The 14,627-nt window shown below is 54.3% G+C and overlaps 1 protein-coding gene and 1 long non-coding RNA gene across 4 annotated transcripts in view; one reads left to right on the top strand and one right to left on the bottom strand.

Annotated features, from left to right (window-relative positions):
- Positions 1-2,317: 2,317 nt before the first annotated feature.
- The window catches only part of Pstpip1 (proline-serine-threonine phosphatase interacting protein 1), a 41,466-nt gene continuing 29,156 nt past the window's right edge, over positions 2,318-14,627 (bottom strand). The window contains exons 4-15 of one of the 3 annotated variants that reach the window (XM_048416905.3): positions 12,078-12,112; positions 11,799-11,905; positions 9,022-9,084; positions 8,514-8,612; positions 7,827-7,872; positions 6,993-7,072; positions 6,402-6,500; positions 5,451-5,547; positions 4,572-4,662; positions 3,751-3,806; positions 3,411-3,544; positions 2,318-2,623 (exon numbers count right to left, since the gene is read on the bottom strand). In XM_048416905.3, coding sequence (XP_048272862.2) covers positions 2,492-2,623; positions 3,411-3,544; positions 3,751-3,806; positions 4,572-4,662; positions 5,451-5,547; positions 6,402-6,500; positions 6,993-7,072; positions 7,827-7,872; positions 8,514-8,612; positions 9,022-9,084; positions 11,799-11,905; positions 12,078-12,112 — 1,039 coding nt within the window. In that variant the 3' untranslated portion in view covers positions 2,318-2,491. Of the gene's footprint in view, positions 2,624-3,410; positions 3,545-3,750; positions 3,807-4,571; positions 4,663-5,450; positions 5,548-6,401; positions 6,501-6,992; positions 7,073-7,826; positions 7,873-8,513; positions 8,613-9,021; positions 9,137-11,798; positions 11,906-12,077; positions 12,113-14,627 lie in introns of those variants that run through there. The other 2 variants (XM_048416906.3, XM_085689719.2) reach the window with 2 other exon arrangements.
- On the top strand, positions 6,475-10,548 carry LOC146894691 (uncharacterized). Its single transcript, XR_015001884.2, has 2 exons — positions 6,475-6,610; positions 7,247-10,548. It is a non-coding gene; the product is annotated as an uncharacterized LOC146894691 (long non-coding RNA).

Below are 14,627 nucleotides of genomic sequence, written 5' to 3'. Positions count from 1 at the left end.
GCCAGACCATGGCGTAGGTCATGCTGAGCTGGCTTGAGCCAGGAGCAGCTAAGGGAAAGTGGTGGGAGTTAGGTGCTAGGCACCAGTGGTGGTGAAGTTGTCTGGTCAAATGGTGAGTTGTTTGTGGTCCCTACAGGGAAGGACTCAGTGGCAACCATGGTTGTCCCAAAGAGCATGCTGAATGAGCTGCTGCTGCCTACAGCCAAGGCTGTAGGCTTGGCTGTTAAAAGTGGCAACTCCTTGCTTTTAATTAGCATTTCACTAGTTACTCTTTGAGGTAGAGCCTTGCCTAAGGCCTGCTGCAACCGCCCTGCTGGTGATATGTCTTCAGACATACTAAGAGGCTGGCCTGAGACTACCCAAGGAAGCTGCTTCAGACCCAGATGCTCCAGTGCGAGAGGCCACGCTGTCCCTTCTGCTCTCTCTGGCAGAGAGAGGCTACAGTTGTTTATGTACAGTTATGCCAGCTCCTTCTTCATCTGGCACTGCCTCCCAGCCACTGACACTGTGACCTGCCCCACAGGGACAGTGGGGAACTGTGGAATGCCTGCCGTGGAGCTGACTAGAATTCATCTGTGAGCTTATCCCCCCCCCCCTCCGGTACAAATTGAGATCCAACCATTGTTTTCTGTTTTCTCTGGATGCCTGGCAAGCAGGTTGCTTTCCCATCACCCAGTGGGTCCAACCGACACTGCTGTACCTGTCAGAGATGATGATAAATATCTAGGCCAAAGGTTTTTTTTAAAAAAATCTTTGCAGTGGAATGGGATGATCAATCAAGATGACAAGGTATTTTCAAGGAATAAAGAAAGCTGTAATATAGCTACCCCAGAAGTCAGTCTGCTTGTTTGTTCTGCCTGTCCCAAGTCCCCCACCCCCACCCCTGCTCCACCTAGGGAAGACCTCCCACCTTGAAAGGCTTAGGTCAGAGATCACATTTCTCTCCACTCTTCCCATTCTCTCGCACACCCCATGAACTACTATCCCCATCCATTTCTGTCCGCCAGAGTTCTCTAGGCCACTTTGAGACCGCCTTCCTGTGGTCTCTGTGTGCCCCTCTGGAAGTGTGAGCTCTGCCAGGGCATCTTGGCAAGCACCAACCCTGTGACTATCTGGGTTGAGTGAGGTGTAGGAGTCTGGTAAGGCCTGGCAGGGTAGGACAAGGGCGACCAGGGCACCTTCCTGGTTTTCTGGCCCAAGCAGCTTTGTCATGGCCAAGCCTTCATTTGCCAGCTTTGCTATCTATCCTTCATGAGAGGAGACCGAGCCCTGGATTAAGTCACTCTCCAAACATCCCTATGTGCATAGCTGATGTGTCAGAGGTGAGTGTGGTGTCTGGTCACCTCAGAGGTGTTCGTGAAGAGGAAAACATTTCCAGAAGGATGTCAGCGTCATCTGGTTCTTTCCATGGCTCAGAGCCCTTTCCTATTCCTGTCTGTCACATACTCTGCCAAGAAGCAGTGAGGACAAACACCTCAGCTCTCCTCAGCTCAGAGCCCTGGTTTCAGAGAGCTTCTTGTGATCTTTGCACCCTGAGATGAATGAGGGACCACAACCCAAAAAAGGCCCAGCCTTGTCAGTAGGCATTCTTCTTTAGGAAGAACAGAGAACTGAGGCGGGCACCGTGGTAAACACTGAGGAGCCCCTTTCAACAACCCTCTCCTCCTCCTCCGTAGACCAGTGTTTGCTCTGGCATCGGACATTCACCCAGACACAGGGATAGGCAGGCAGTGGTGATGAGTAAGCCACAGACCCGCAGCTGGCTTCTGTGATGCTGGCTCAGCTCAGAGAGGTGAGAGGGCGGTTGTTTTCTCTAGCAGATGGTGAGGGGCCGCTGCGGGCTGTAGAGCATGAACCTGGGTGTCTTCCCCAGGTCACTTCTCGTCCCCAGCAGTGTCCTCGTCCCCAGTGTCCCCTCAGAATGCCGATGTCCTGTGTTCATCCTTGCCTATCCTAGCTGCTGCTGCTGCCTCTCTGAGGTCCTGCTATGTCCCACTTCCCTGCCACAGGCTGCCTGATCTCATTCTGCAGCCCCCCTGAGCCGCTCTCCAGCCTCACCCACCTGCATCGTCCTGGCTGTCAGCTGGGAGCTTCAGACACCTGGCTCCAGGCCTCTCCTCCGCCCCTAGCTGGAGACTGCCCGCTGAGGGTTTCTCCTGTGCCCTACCTGGAGACTGCCCGCTGAGGGCCTCTCCTCTGCCCTACCTGGAGACTGCCTGCTGAGGGCTTGTAGCAGAGCTCTGTTCTCCCAGGCTCCCCATACTCTGGCTTCTGAATTGAGCCCCTGAACACACGGGTAAGAGAAAAGGACCCCAGCAAAGGAAGAATGTGCCCCTTTATTCCTCCTGGGAGAAATTCACTGGGAGTAGCCAGCACCCATCCCCAGGGCAGCCAAGTTTGGGTCTGCCCCCACGAGGCCTGGGCAGTGGTGAGAACAGTCCTGACCTCACCGTCAGGGCAGAGGTGTGTGGGTACTAGTCTTTCTTTCTCCTCAGAGCTTCTCCAAGTAGGACCCAGGGACAAAGCCACGCTGTCCATTCCGTTCCACAGTCCACCAGCCATCCTCCCCTTCTAAGATGACCACCAGAATGTCTCCTGCAGAAATGTCCAGTTCATCGGGATTCTGGGTAAGAAATGGCAAGAGCATGAGATGGAGGGCCTCCTGGGTGGGCCCTGGTCTGGCACGACCACCAAGGTGGTCCATGCACGGTCGTGTCCTAGGGTGAAGTCTGCTGAGTCATGCTCAGACCTCCAGGGTAGTTTCTTTGGAGATAGACTACTGTAGGGTTCTCCAAGAGACTTGGCCTCCTAACTTGCTCCGGTTGTCATGGAGACCTCCTAGCCTGGGCTGCTCCAACCCTGGCAGCATCTCAAAGGCATCTATTATGCCCCAAGGGCAAGCTCTCCTGTCACCTGAGTACCCCGTTACTCTACAGGCCTGTATCCCTGAGTGTGACCTCCATCAGTGCAGCCCACACCCAGTCTGCCTGCATGGGTGGATTTATTGGCTGAAGTTCAGGGCCTGCCTTCCAGGTCTCCGTCCCTCACTTCATCCCAGGGCTCACCCTGGAACCCATCTCAGCACCGCTGTTCTGCGGCTGCCCTGACCACCTTTCTCCAAGGATGTTAGAAGATCAGTTCCGGGGCAGCTCGAGGCCTCGTTTTGGCCACTGTGGTTCTCTGGGTCCACAGTTAGGAAAAAGGCCTGACCCTCAACCCGTTATCATTCACGATAGTGCTGAGCTGTCAGCCTTGCGGACTCCATGTGTGCTGATTTGAGCAGCTATTGGCCCAGCAGACGGTCACTGAACCCTTCTGATCTCTGGTGCTGGTCTAAGTGCTCACACCCCAGGCATGTTGCCAGGCACGGTGCCCTCAAGCTGGAGGACGCTGGAGGACGCAGGCCTCACCTGTGCCGTGTAGTCGTAGAGTGCCCGGTAGTCCTGGGCTGACGCATCAAGGTTCCCCTGCGTTGCCTGCACATCGATGGCTGCATAGACCAACTCGTTCCGCTCAGGAGTGGAGGTCGGAGTCTCTGTGGAAGCTGAGAGTAGGAAGAGGCTTGAATTTGCCCCCTCTGAGGACAGTGGTCCCCGGAGACTGCTGGGGTGGGACTTTGTCCCACTTTCATCCCCTCTCTCGGACAGTATACCTTTCCCTTTGGGGCATTAGTGCACCGTCTATGCCATGCAGGAATCCTTAGACGAAAGGTATGTCCCCTGTCCCACTGTCCCCTCCCTCCTCATTTACCAGCAGGAGGCTGAGAAGATGTGGTCTTAGGACTTCCGTGCAGCAGCCCAGAGAACCTGGGGGAAAGGGGAAAGAGGAATGGCCTTGTGTTGCCTCATGGGAAGCAGCGGGACTAATTGGAAATCTCAGCATCCCAGGACCTCTGCCAGCCTGTGGTCACCCATGTCTCATGGCCGCAGGCCTCTCCACAGGCCATTTCTGGCAGGCCATTCTCAGCACCCTCCTCCTGGACACTTCTGGTCATCTCAGCACCTACAGCCCCACTAGGCCCCCATGCTTCGTGTACAGGAAGAAGCTGCCTTTAAAGTTCCGCTTCCACACATCTTACTGGGCCAAGCAAATCTTCCTTTCCTTGGTCCCATGTTGACTAGACCGGGTCACCCACAGGGCACAGAATTAGGACCTGGCACCTGACGACAGCCAGGCCAGGGAGTTGGCCCTGTAAAAGCCTGTGAATTCTTTCAATGTCTGGGGCCTTGGGCCAATTTTAAACATGGAGAGTGCTCCCACTGTTGCCTGATAGTTAGGACACTATCCTGCCTCGTGGGAAGGCCAAGGGACAAGGGAGCACAGCGATGCGCTTGCCCAGGTCTCTGCATAGCCACCGGGTGAGCGGTCACAGTGTGAGTAGTTAGTACTTGGATCCTCCAGGACAGCTCCAAGGACAGTTCGATCATAGACGGTCTCCGTGGAATGCCCAGCACCTGCACGGGGCACCAGACCTCCAGGAGCTGCTCAGTCAGAAGATGCGGAAGAGCCAAGGGCAGGTGAGGCTGGCCCCCGCATCTGGGCTCTGACTGTTCCGCCCATCAGGGTCTTACCTCTTTATCATACCGCAGGATGGCTGGACACTAGGGCTGCCGATTAGCGGGGTGACTTCCCGGTCATAGTAGTTCTGATAAGGCACCGGAGCTAGAGAGAGCAGATGTATAAGGCCTGGAGCAGCACAGCAGGCTAGACTTTCCCGTTATGGCCCTGGACCAGAATTTTTTATTGTTTTTGTTTTGTTTTGTTTTGTTTTGTTGAGACAGGGTCTCTCTATGTAACTCTGGCTGTCCTGGTACTCTATGAAAACAGGCTGGCCTCAAATTCAGAGATCCACCTGGCTCTGCCTCCCAAGTGCTGGGATTAAAGGCAAATACTATCTCATGCCAGGCCTTTTTTAAAAAAATTTTTCATTCATTTTAATTATGTGTAGATGTGTATGTGTTCATGTGGAAGCCAGAGGTGTGGATTCCCTGGAGCTGGAGTTGCAGACAGTTGTGAGCTCCCTGATGTGGGTGCTGGGAACTGAGTGGGTCCTCTGGAAGAGCAGCAAATGTTCTTAACCCCTGAGCCATCTCTCCAGCCCAGAATGGATATTCTGGATTCACGACTTTCTGCAACTGGATGGGCCAGGGCATTTGTGCAGACCACTCTACTGCGGCCTACTTAAAATTTCCCTTCCTCCTTTCATGTTCCCCACCCAGAGAACACTTGTGTACTCAGCTCTGTTCCTTTTAAACTTTAGAGGAAGCAAGCCAAGAGCCTGGCCCCTGAATATACTGTCCCCCAGCCTATGTGTGGCCTACCTCCATCCAGTAGGGAAGTGTGAGCCACCCCAGCCTGGGCTTGACATCCAAGGCTCCAAAAAGCCTGGGCCAGTCTGGAGCTTGCCAGGCCTGGCTGCAGAAGCTGAGCCACCCTCAGGCTGGGCTTACCTGGGGGCTCTCTGCCAGTGCTCTTGGACTGGATGAAGCCATTGATGTCACTGTCCACATCACAGCCTTCCAGGGTCAGCCGTACTTCCTCATAGAGCTGGGGGAAGGGAAATGAACAAAGGCTGTGCCCAATCTTCACCCCAGTATCTGCCCTTGCCATAGTCATCTTGATAACCTAGCCCTGCTGTAGTCCTGCCTCTGAGTCTGAACCTTCAAGCTCGGTGCTGACCAGAGGAACCTTGGGATGTCAGGCCTTCCAGAGGGACTAGAGACCTGGCTGATATTCAGGAGTGTCCTGAACACCTGAGCACAGAGCCCTGACCAGAGGCCCAGCTCACTCCTGTCCTCTGAGGCCCACTCTAAGACCCATGGTTTAACCCATTTTAAGATGAGGGAACGCAAAAAAAGGGAAGTGGTATGCCAAGGTCACTCAGAAGCTGGACTTTGAGTCTGAGGGTATCTAGAGCCCACACCTAAATGCCACGAGGACACCATCAAGTATCAGCTGCCCATGGGCAGGAGGGGTCTGAGTCACCCGGGTTCCTGGTGTAGGTAGTAGCCCCCTGACCTGGAGGAGAATGTACGCCAGCCAGCCCTGAATATTGGGCTCTGTAAGGTGACAGAGACCCTGAGAGAGATGGGAAGGAGTGTAAGAGACCCTAGACCAGGTCCCACTAGTACGAGCCTGGAGCAGAGCCCCTCCAGGCCTCAGCAAGGCTCTACTGTGTCAGAGAGAGTGGATGGACACAGCCCTGAAGGGTCAGGTGCCCCGAGTGTAGAAGCCGGGAGGAGAAGGCAGATGCAGGGAACCACAGGAACACAAGTTCCCGAGACTTGGAGACTGGGCCAGAGGCCTTGTCCGACTCCCGTGTGAACTGCAGAGGTCTGGGAAGATGCTGGTGGCCCCAGCAGACCTGAGCTCACCAGGCTTCCCCTCCTCCCAGCACACACCTCATCATCCTTGACACACTGCATGGAGAGCTGGTTGCAGTGCACCCACAAGGCATTGCGGAGGATGGTCAGTCGGTCAAACTCCTGCAGCTGGAAAGCCTGTGGCGGAGGAAAGAGTTGTGGGGCCAGGTCAGGCAGCCCCACCACAGCTCAGCTAGGTGACCAGCACAGACCAGGCTGCTACAGCCAAGTCTCGCCAAGACAGCCTTGTAGGTCCCCACCCCTGCTTCTAGCTAGGGCAGCTGGAGGTTGGGCTGTTGGAATGCCTGTTTGCTGTATCTCCGTCAAGTCCCCTGTCCTAGGAGGGAGGCTGGGGGAGCCTAGTGAGAGGCATAGGACTCTGTCTTGGTTCTGCCCATCAGTAGCACGCAGGGTGGGCTTTGAGCTCAGTTTGGGCTTTATGAAGACTATATCCCTGCAGCAAAGGGATCCAGGGCGTAGAGTCAGATAGTGAGTCCTGGGGCAGACCCTGGGCACCAGCCAAGCAGATGATTTAGAAGTGGAATGAAGGAGTACCATCCCCCAGCCCCAGCTTCACAGATAGGGTGGGGGTGCACGTGGAGGAGCAGGCTGCTTGCCTGGGCCACTTGCCTCACAGGTGGTCCGGTGTTCCTGCTCCCATTCAGTCCTCGCTCTTTCCAGCTGTTCAATATTTTGCCTGTACACTCGCTCTACAAGTAGAGAGGACCCTTAGGCAGGCCTAGTAGCCTGGACTGCCCCTGAAAGTTCCTCCACTCCTGCAGAGACCCACCCAGCACGACCTCCCCCAAGTCCAGGGAGCCCCCTCCCCCAGGGGCCTGGCTAGCTGCTAGTCAACACACACAGCTGCCCTCTGTCCTTTCCAGGGTGACTCTCCGCTTCCCCACTGTGCTCTGAGTGCCAAAGGCTGGCATAGAACTCTCCACGCAAAAGTTCTGCTCCATTTCCTGTGTCCCATCCCCTCACTTCACAGACGGTAAACTGAGGTACAAGGAGAGTGCCTCTGCAAGCTGTTGTACTACAAGCCATCAAGCTAGAGTTGTGATATGGTCATCTGGCGCTTGCTGAGGGAGCAGTGGGTGTTGGAGAGGTGGCACAGGAGGAAGACTCCAGCCCTGGGGTGGGGGGATGGGGAACAGATGCTGTTGTTAGGTATGGGAGCCAGGTCCTGGGAAGGCTGAACAGGAGCATTTATCACTGTGTGTGAGGTGAAGTGATAGCACCCTGTGATCTCAGGCTCTGAAACCATGGCTTGGACTCAAGTGCTAACACTTCTTAGTGGCTGTGTGACATCTCTGTGCCTCCGTTTCTGCGTGTTAAGAGAAAGTCGTCATGCCTGCATGCGATAGCTGAGGGAGAGCCTGTACTCTGAGTGGCACACAGGGGACACGTCTCGCAGACGGGAGAGCACCAGCTGAGGGAAGAGGAGCGGCCAGGGTCTCATACCTGCCTCTGTGGCGGACTCCTTGCACTGCTTGGCTTTATTCTGGCTCTGAGGAAACAGGAGAGTGACACTGACTCCCAGCCCAGGAACCCCGGTCCTGAAGCTATGCAGAAGTGACTGGCATCCCTGCCCCCAGCCACTCCAGGGATATCCAAGGGTGGATGAGTGAGTTCTACCATTCACCAGCAGCCTTGCTGGAGAGTGGTCCAGGTTGGTCCCATGAAAGGGAAATGAAAGCAGAAACTGTAGCCACCAGGAAACATGAGAAATGCAGATGCTAACACCCATGTGGGCTTCGCTGCATTGCTGCTCAGAACCTGGGCTCTGGTCAACCTGGACTCAACTCATCTGCAAGCCTTGCTCTATTTGGGGCTCAGCTTTACTGGGCTGTGCAACAGCTGTTAAGGGCCCTGATAGTTCAATCACCCCTACCCTGTCTGGAGGTTGCCTGTGCTCCAGAGGATCTGTTCTGGAGGACACCCATCGCACAGTGTGGACACAGAATTGGAACTGGAGGACACCCATCACACAGTGTGGACACAGAATTGGAAAAGGGTGAGCAGCTAGCATGCCCTAGGTGCAAATTCAACCCAGGGATGGGCAACCCAGTTCCTTGCCACCAGCTCTCCCCTGCTCTGGGTGACACTACATCCACCACCTCCATGCCCCACCCCTGGGACCCTACATACCTTTTCTACTTGCTTCTGGTGGCCGTTGGCACTCACACGCTCAAAGGCCTGTTCAGCGTCATCTGCATCCCGGCACTTCTGGTCATATGCCTTTTTGGACTGAAGGTGCAGAGAGGTGTGCTGGGGGCTGTACACCCTACTTGGGGCCCTAGGGTAAGGCTCCCTATGCCCAGACTTCCTCCCTGTGGGGGACTTTGGTGGAAAAGGCATCCTTCCCATGAAGACTTGGGTACCATCTTCTGAGCCCTGACACCTTCTGTCCTCTCAGATGTCCCTACTCCCTGCCACTCCTGGACTGCTCAGCTGACAGTGTGGGTCATACTCATGGACGACTGTGAATAGGACTATCCAGTGTGGGTCACACTCATGAACAACTGTGTATAGGACTGTCCTTCTGTCCTTCGTACAAGACCCTGAAGGGCTTGGACATCCAGCACAGCCTCCAGCAGGCTGATTCACAAAATGGACCAAGGTCTGAGGAAGCCTATTCCAGAGCCCTCCCATTTACCTCCATGGTCTTCTTGTAGAGTGACAGCTTGCTCTTCTGGACACGGTCCATGACGGCCTCATACTGCAGGAGACATGAGGCTCTGAGCTGGGGGCTCTGGCCTCAAGACGCTCCCCTAGGCCAAGAGGATGGGTTGTCCTTGTCCCTGGGACACAATACCCCTCCAAGCTCATGTGCATGTATGCATGTGTGCATGTGTGTCCATGTCCACTCTCTCCTAGAGTTACCTCCTTCAAAACAATACCAGTCAGGTGTGATATTGCACACCTTTAAACCCAGCATTTGGGAGGCTGAGGCAGGAGGATCTCTATAAGTGTAAGGTCAGCCTGGTTCATATAGAAAGCTCCAGACAGCCAAGGTTATATAGTGAGACCCTGTCTCAAATGAAAACACAATACCTACACTCAGAATGACAGAGAAGCTTAGCCTGTGGGTATCCTACTGTTTCCTGACTGTAAACCTCAGCCTGTCTTGGGCTCCAGCCAGAGAGAGCATCCTCACCCACACATATACATACTAACATGAGTCCTGAGTCCTTCATTCACTAGCCACCACTTGCTCACACTGAGTATACACTGGCATACGCATGCATACCTAGCCCATACTCCGCCCCCGTCTCCCAACTGCTCACACTACACACAGGCCTCTGCACACTCAAGACTCCAGTATTCACTCATTTGTGACCCTGGACTAAACATCCATGTATACATGCACACTCATAACCACAGCACAGCACAGCACAGCACGGCACAGCACGGCACAGCACTCACCCTGGGCTTCTTGGGTGGAGTGGAACAGCCAGGACAGAGGTTGAGAGTCAGGAGAGTTACACCTAGAATGCCTCTGGCTATTAGAGTGGAGCCAGACTGTGCCCTGGGATCCTGAGGAGTCCCGGGCAAGCCCCCAGGTCACAGGAACCTGCCTGTGCACCTGACCAGTCAAGGACACCATGTGTCCCTCTCCATCAGGCTCACCACATCACAGCTCTGGGGGCAGGGCCTGGCCTCTCTGGGGAAGGAGATGCTCTGACCACAAAGCTCACAGTAGCCCAGCCAGGTCTCCCCTGTCACAGTAGGTCTTCCACATGCTCTGTGACAAGCTTCCTATCAGAGGGGTCACCTCTTCCAACACTCTAGTCCAGTGAGCTTCTAGAGATAGCTCTAGGGACTCACCAGATCGGGAAAGCCTATTAGATTCCTGTAAACCTGAGACTGTCCAGATGGGCAGACAAGGTGTGGTAGTTTGAATGAAATTAGCCCCCATAATATCTCATAGGGAGTGGCACCATTAGGAGGTATGACTTTGTTGGAGTGGGTGTGGGCGTGTTGGAGGAAGTGTGTCACTGTGGAGATGGGCTTTGAGGTTTGCTATGCTCAGGGTCCTGCCCAGTGTCTCAGTCACCTTCCTGTGGCCTATATATCATGGTGTAGCCAGCACCACATCTGCCTGCACATCACCATGATAATGGACTGAACCTCTGAAACTGAAAGCAAGTCACCCCAATTAAATGTTTTTGTTTTTAAATAAGAGTTGCTGTGGCCATGGTGTCTCTTCACAGCAACAGGAATCCTAACTAAGACACAGGGTGTACAATGAACTAAGTTTCTGCCTTAAAGCCCAATTTGGGAAGGATCAAGTTCCCAAGGCAAGGGGTGCCAGAAAGAGTATCTTACAAGTACAAAGGAGAAACTGAGGCACAGGAAAGAGAAGGACCTTTCCTGGATCCACAGATGCTACTTGGCCCCAGCTCTGAAATATAGCCTCTTACCTCCAGGTGGGCCAGGTGCTCAGCCAATCAGAATGACAGGCTTGGGAAGGGCGTTTCCCCGCCCAGGGTGCCCAGCCAATCAGAATCAGAGGCTTGGGAGAGGGGTTCCCTCCCCAGAGCCTTGCAGCCTGAGATTGCACACTGCCCGCGAGGAGGCGCTCACTTCCATTCAGTGTAGGTATAGCCACTCCTTGTGAAGCCAGCCACGCTCTGCACATCGACGATAAGTGTCTTCAAATGCTTGGCTGAGCCTAAAGCCCGTGCTGTACCCCTAAACACTGTCTCCCCCCACCCCTGCTGAACAGCCCTGCAGAGTACTGGCCCCCAAGTCTGCTTGTTTTCAGAACCAACAGCGCTAATCTAATCCTTATGTTCAGGACTAGCTTCCAGTTGGTGCCTCTGGACCCCTGATGTGGTCCCTGACCCTCTGCAGTCTATGAAGTAGGATAGTCAAGTCCCTTATTCTTTCCTCTTCCCGGCACATGGCAGCTCTGCAGTAGGCCTCCACGGGGCATTCTGGTTCAGAGCTAAGCCTGTATAAAACCACATGGTTGCTGTTGGCTTCCCAGGGCAACTTGACATGCCTAAGAAGAGAGACCCTCAAGTGGGGAATTGCTCCCATTGGATTGACCTGTGGGCATATCTGTAGGGCATTTTCTTGACTGTCCATGGGACCCAGTTCACTATCGGCGGGACTATCCCTAGGCAGGTGGACCTGGGCTGTGTGAGAAATGTATCTGAACATGGGCCTGGAAGCATTGCTTGTGGTCTCTGCCCGGTTCCTGCCCTAATGGCCCTCAGTGACTGTGACATGGGACGTGTAAGCCAAATAAACCTTCCTTCCCAAGTCAGTGTTTTACCGCGGCAACAGGAAAGCAAACCGGAGCACACACCTTCTACCTTTCATTAAGCCATAGTTCCCAGCTGGCCCCAGAACGGGGGTGACCTCAGCCACCATCCCTTCCTTGGTCCCCTGCCCTCCCTCCTCTAGCCCTGCATCCCTCCTCACCTTCTTCCGCTGTTCTTTCTGCCTCTCTCGGAACTCCTCCAGGCTCCGCAGCTCCTCTCGCAGGGCCAGGGCCAGCTGGATGTGTGCACTGCCCACGTTCTCTGTCTCTAGGGTGACAGTGTGGCCTCTGCCTGGACCAGCCTGGCACCCTCACACTTCACCTCCCACCCCTGACATCTTCCATAGAAAGCAGAACCACAGCCCAAGTATACACACCCTCATCGCCCCTGTAAGACTCCCTACAGCCTTGCTGCCCATGAGGGGATGGTTGGAACTTACGCTGTTTCAGGGAGTCAAAGGAGGTCCTCAGGGAACTGCAAGACAGAAGTCTAGGTCAGCAATCAGGCATGCAAAAACCTGAAGTCCTGCCTGGCCCATCCACGGTAATTTTATTTTGGAGGGAGGGTCCTAAGCCTTATATACTACCTCTGGATGCAAGGAACCCTTTGGCTATGGTCATCATTAATGTGAACTCAAAACTGACATTTTAGAAAACAAAGTTTCCTTTGTAAATTACAAAGCAATCAAACTTTTTTTTTCTTAAGATTTATTATGTATGCATGCAGTGTTCTGCCTGCAGGCCAGAAGAGGGCACCAGATCCCACTCTAGATGGTTGTGAGCCACTGTGTGGAATTGAACTTGGACCTCTGGAAGATCAGCCACTGCTGTTAGCCTCTGAGCCATCTCTCCAGTCCCACAATCAGACCTTGCTATGACAGGAAAGGAAGTCACTCCCTCACTCAACTCCCTCATCCCTCCATTTGCATGCCTAGAGAAAAGGGCTGGGTCCTCAGGTCCAGGGAGGACCCAGAGGGGAAGGAAAGGAAGAGGGTGCACAGGGCCTAGGAGCCCAGACAGCGCTCAAGCTACGTGGAGCATGAGGGGTGGAGTGTGGCACAGGCTGTGTCCTAACACTCAGGCAGCAGAGGCAGAGGGTCACAGGTTCAAGGCTGTACTGAGCTACACAATAAGCCTCTGTCTCAAACGCCCAGATTCCCTTTCCCAGAGACCTCCACAGGGCTCATTTTACTTGGACCTCACTTTAAAATGGCTTCCTGAGTGTAAGGATGCCCCAATAACAAATGGCGAGCACCTGACTAAAGAGCCCTCACCGTGTGCTGGGGAGCAGTAAATCGAGTGCCCTGTATTCTGCCTGGCAGCCTTGGCCTCAAAGCACGGTGGTGCTGAGGGCTGAACTGAGGCGCCTGCTCTCCCATCTCAGGACATACAGGAGTCCTGGGGCAGATACAGGAACCCCAAGGGAGAGCCCGCGCTCTCAGGACCTGGGCCTTTGAAGAGAGGAAGATGATCAGACAATGGTGTAGAAATCAGAGCGCCCTCCTGCCAGGCGCTACCACACACAGCAGTAGTAGACACTGGAGGCAGATGACCGGGCTCTGCCGCTCATCCACTGTGTAGCCCTAGGCAAGCCACCCGGCCCTCTCTCTTTACTTCCCTTCTATAGGGAGGGTTAGCTGTACAAAATGGGTGTGAAGATGCAAGTCCATTGAAAGGTACCATCGAGGCCCGGAGCACGGTAGGAGCTCTACATGCCTAGCATGCTCACACACATGCAAACTCTGCCTGTTCCGGGGACGTCTTCCTGGCACCAACAGGCCCCTGGTCTTCCCCTAGCCCCAAACTGCCCCTTCTCAGAGTTTCCTAATAGCCCTTCCCAGAAGCTGCTGCCTTGATCTCAGAGCCCTTCCCCCAGCTAAGTGGCATGAATCAGGCCTGAATGATTAGAGAAGTCTGCACCTCTGTGCTCCCAGTTTGGTTCTAGGAGCACTCAGTCTCTTAAGGACAACAAAGAGAGCGCTTGGTGGTGCAGCTTACCCCAGGTCCCTAGACACTATCTGCAGCCCCTAGCTAAGGAAGCAAAACTGCCGTGGCTTCCTTCTCACCAGGATGCCTGAGAAACTAATCAGTTGGGTTGGCTTGGAAACCGAGGCCGGAGGATGGAAGGCTCACTAGAATCATAGCCAGCAGCTGAGTATTCCCTGGTTACAGTCTTTCATGGCCTCTCTGCAGAGCTCTCTCCCGCCCCCTGGTGGTAAAATTGTCATATGACACCCACCTCATGACCAATTCCCAAGCTGTCCTTTCTTCCAGCCCGACCCATCTGCCTATGCCTTGGGGTAGAACAAATGTGTTCCACAGAGGTTTCCTCTTCTCCTTGTACAGTTGAGGAAACTGAGGTCAAGGAGGAGTGGCAACCTGACAGGACCTCTGGGAATCCAGGCCTGAAGGAGGATTGTGGGGGCCCAGTTACCCTGAATGACAAAGCTACAGAGCAGCCCCAGCAGCCTGGGAGCCATCAGACAGCTAGATGTGCAGGCCTCTGCCAGTGACCTGACCACTGCCGACTCAGTCTGTACCTTCCCGGGGCTGCTGACAATACTCAGTTTGAGGATGGCTGGCCCACCTCAAACGCACAGGTCAGAATACCCAAAATATTTTGATTATTGCCATTCATAAATAAGGAAACTGAGTCACAAAGGCAAGAAGCCACCCCACAGTCACACGGTTGTTAAGAAGCAAAACCGCAAGGCCAAGGATTAGAGCAATGGCTCAGGGGTTAAGAGCACATTCTTCTGCGGCAGAGGACCCAAGTTTGGTTCCCAGCACCCACACCAGGCAGGTCACAGCCTTGTGACTCCAGCTCCCGGGGACCTGATACCTCTGGCCTCTGTGGGCTCCTGCAAAGATCCACACAGACAGACTGACACACACATTTTTAACAAATCTTAAACACAAAATGTCAAGGCCGGCCCTTCCACTTTGCAGAGGAAGGCGGGGGATGTCTGCTGTGGTGATCCCACTTTCTT

Source organism: Myodes glareolus, chromosome 4, assembly GCF_982192425.1.
Source record: "Myodes glareolus chromosome 4, mMyoGla1.1, whole genome shotgun sequence".
Lineage (NCBI taxonomy): Eukaryota > Metazoa > Chordata > Mammalia > Rodentia > Cricetidae > Myodes > Myodes glareolus.
This window is presented reverse-complemented; position numbering and strand designations above follow the sequence as displayed.